The 3,873-nt window shown below is 40.1% G+C and overlaps 1 protein-coding gene across 2 annotated transcripts in view; it reads left to right on the top strand.

The window, feature by feature from the left end:
• insc (INSC spindle orientation adaptor protein) overlaps nt 1–3,873 on the top strand; it is a 53,386-nt gene that overhangs the window by 39,755 nt on the left and 9,758 nt on the right. For both annotated transcript variants that reach the window (XM_013910405.1, XM_005731508.1), the window contains exon 7: nt 3,317–3,442. In XM_013910405.1, the coding sequence (XP_013765859.1) occupies nt 3,317–3,442 (126 nt within the window). The remainder of the gene's footprint in view (nt 1–3,316; nt 3,443–3,873) is intronic.

The following is a 3,873-nucleotide window of genomic DNA, read 5'->3' as shown; positions in this document are numbered from 1 at the left end:
TTCTTTCTTTCTTTCTTTCTTTCTTTCTTTCTTTCTTTCTTTCTTTCTTTCTTCTTCTTCTTTTCTTTCTTTTTTTACAAACCCTGCTGAAAACTGCCTGTAGTTGCATGTTTGGTGTTTACAAGCGAAACAAGCCCAGAGAGCACGACTCAGGAAGTTATAAGATGGAAACAGATTATACACCGTGTAGGGTTATACATGCAAACACGCAGATAAAGAAGCATTTTCCAGTGAGTAGTCAAGTTTCACTTGATGTTATTGCAACAAGAACCAAAATGCGTGAGTGTGAGAACAAATGTGTTCTGTGGGCTTAATTTAAGAGATGGGGATGAAGTCAGTGGAAGCAACAAGTGCAAGTTGTTTGTCAGAGAAAAGAAACAAGCCAACAAGTCTAATAATCTGTAAAAGAAAAGTCTGTGGGGATGAAATAATAGAAAGGTGCTTCCACCAGAGAGTGACGATTGTCTGAACAAATCTCTGTAGTCTGTTCCTCTGAGCCATTTCTATTTATTTATTTACTTCTTTTTTTTTTTTTTTACAGTATATTAAGAAAGATCACAGAAGATCTATGAATCTTCATCCAGTTATGGTACTTTGCTTGAAACAAGACTAAGGCCTACAGTTTTGTGTCTTTTTGTTAGTAGGTGCTAGTATTAAAAAACTGAAGCAATATAGTTTTCAGTTTTATTAAACCTGCTGCCAACAATACACATATTACATTCAGTTAATTTAAGGTAGATTATATTTTGGGAAGATTATGCAGGATGGTGGCAGCACGGTGGCAAGGTGGTTAGCACTGTTGCCGCACAGCAAGAAGGTCCTGAGTTCAATTCCACCATCAGGCCAGGGTCTTTCTGTGTGGAGTTTGCATCTTCTCCCCGTGTTTGCGTGGGTTCTCTCCGGGTACTCCGGCTTCCTCCCACCGTCCAAAGACATGCAGCTTGTGGGGATAGGTTAATTGGATAATGCAAATTGCCACTAGGTGTGAATGTGAGTGCGAATGGTTGTCTGTCCCTGTGTGTTAGCCCTGCGACAGACTGGCGACCTGTCCAGGGTGTACCCCGCCTCTCGCCCCATGAGAGCTGGGATAGGCTCCGGTGCCCCCCGCAACCCTAAAAAGGATAAGCGGAAGCGAATGGATGGATGCAGGAGATACAGTTTAAATGTATCTGAAGCTTAAACAAACGGTGCATTTATAACAGCTGATCTTGGTGTCAGCCAATGGCACACATCCTATGGGAAAATGGCATAAAGGGCACGATATCGATTTAGTTTAACTACAGTTGCTGCTGTCTCTGTAAGTCGTTTTGCAACCCACCTGCACCCCAGCTCCTCCTTTCCAAGCTGCATCTGACTTCAACTGAGTTCAGTTTTATTAATATAGCAGCAAATCCAACACACAACAGTCACCTCAAGGTGCTTTACATTGTACATGATAATGTGTAAAAAACCCTTAATACTTAATAAAATGTATTTCTGATGCTGGCTGTGGCACTGCGAGTCTTGATATTGCTCTTCCATCCTAAGGCTTTGTGTGCAAATAGAAATGCAGGAAGTTCCTGGACCATACTGCCAAATATAAATGACTGCAGATTAAATCATATTTTTTGACTGCAATGGCCTTGAGTGAAATATGTGTATAAATACAAAATGTCACTGAAGACATAATTCGGTTGGTTAAATACTTCTGGACACTAAATATTTTAAAAAATAATAATAAAGCTAGCTTTAAATAATTTAAACCAAAGAACTAATGCTCGGTGCCACAGACTCGTTTTGAACATCAACTTTAAGTGAGATTTGCATCAGAGTGAAGTAACAGGATCAACAGGCTCTCCAGCGCCACCCAGGCATTTGGAATCAGCATGTAAGCCTCTCAGTGTTTTAGAGGGTTTACTGAAAACTGTCCATCAGTATTGGTAGTTCTTCCAGGTATGGTGGTCCGATACAGCGTAGGCAGCAAGCGGGGAAGTAGCGGTCAGGCTGGAGGGCAGGATGATTAACCACTCCAAGCCCTGGCAGCATGGCCTTAGCAGCATATGAGACATGCCAGCCCAGTATAATTGCCTTATTAGGATAATGGTGGTAGTTACAGGCTTCATCTTCCTCCAGGTAATTCTAGCTATCTGCACAGTGAATAGAATTCAATACCTGCAAGTGTTTTTTGTCAAAGGGGTGCTTTAAAGTGGACATGCAGCCAATACAGGAGGATCTGTTTTTGTTTGTTTACACCAAGCATACGCAACAGAAAATGCACAGTTATTATGGCTAGCAAATCATCTTTTTTCCCCCTTCTCAGTGTTTTCTATTCATGAAATATATATATTTTGGCTGTTTTAACCTGACATGATAGATTGTGTGAGCTATTTGATAGGTTCTGTGGTTGGCAGGCTCACTGAATGAAGCTGGCCAAGTCTATCGGTCATTCCGGGTCTCTTGGACTCTTTAAAACCAGTATGCTGCTATTGGCTTAAATGTGTAGGGATAGTTGGCTCTCATAACACAGTCTAGCAAGAAGTAATTTGATCCATTGTTTTGCACAGTAATGTGCGCTTCAAGGCAAGAGCTGACAATGATGCATCCTGAATAATTTGGCGTTGAGCAATCTAATGTCAGGCCTGTGAAAGTTGCAAGTTGGACTCTGAATGTTTTACCAATTTTTGTCCCACATTCACTAATGCTTTGAAAAATAGTAAAGTGTCCCACTGACAAATTTAGAAACTCAGGATAGACTTTAAGCAAAAAAAGGGCTGTTGCCTCACGGCAAGAAGGTCCTTGTTTTGAATCAACTGAATTAGGATTGTCTTGTTGAAATATAAAGTTTATACCAGCCGTCATGTGAACAGCTTCTGCATTTACACTTAGCAGAAATAAACCAAGTGATAATGATTAAGCCCTGTGTCAGACTGCCAACCTGTCCATGGTCTACCCTGCCTTTCACCCTGAGACAGCTGGGATAGGCTTCAGCCCCCCCAAGCAGAAGAGAATGGATGGATGGATGATAATGATTAATAATCATAATGATCATCCAGTCTCACATGAGTCTAGATAAACAGTTTTTATTGTTTATATATTCTTGTTTTGCAACTTTCACAAAGCATTTGTGAAACATTGGTTTCATAAATGTATTACATTTTTAAAGTTCTTTTTTACAATGACTTAGTAGCTTTAGCTTGTTCCCCTGATCAAGACTCACCGAACAGATGATGCTATTGTGGGACCTGAATGTGGCACTGAATAACATGAGTGCACATACAAGCGTGCACTTTTCTCCTTAGACTTAAATATTAAAATAACACGTTTTCTTTTCCTACAGGAAGGAGCTGTGGTAGCCCTGTTTAAGATCTGCAGACAGGACCGCTTCAGAGATCTCTACGCACACGCTTTAAGAACAGTGGCCTCCATCTGCTGTGTGGAGGAAGGCATTAACCAACTGGAAAAGGTAAAATTCTCCACCTTACACACTCACGTACACATGTATGTGTATAAGGGTGTGCAGCGATTTACAGATAAACTGTGAATAAGTAAAGGTGGCCCCAAAGGAAATTTGTCATTAGTTTGTGGTTAGAATGAACAAATCAAATAAAGTGGGGAAGAATAGCACATGTACCTCACATGCATGAGGCACTATTTCCAGACTTTCAAGTAATAAACAAAAATGGGTACACGCACGTATTTAAGATATAAGGGGAATGAGAGATTACATCAGTCTGGAGTAAAAGTAAGTCAATAAAATAAATCCAGTAAAAACCGTGAGTAGCTCCAGTCCAGCCAGATAATGTTTGGCTGAAGATGTAAGTCAGTAGTAAGATATGACTGCAAGGTTATATATACATATACATATACATATACATATATATATATATATATATA

Source organism: Pundamilia nyererei, unplaced genomic scaffold (assembly GCF_000239375.1).
Source record: "Pundamilia nyererei isolate P.nyererei 1_Seehausen unplaced genomic scaffold, PunNye1.0 scaffold00043, whole genome shotgun sequence".
In the NCBI taxonomy this organism is placed as follows: Eukaryota; Metazoa; Chordata; class Actinopteri; order Cichliformes; family Cichlidae; genus Pundamilia; species Pundamilia nyererei.
This window is presented reverse-complemented; position numbering and strand designations above follow the sequence as displayed.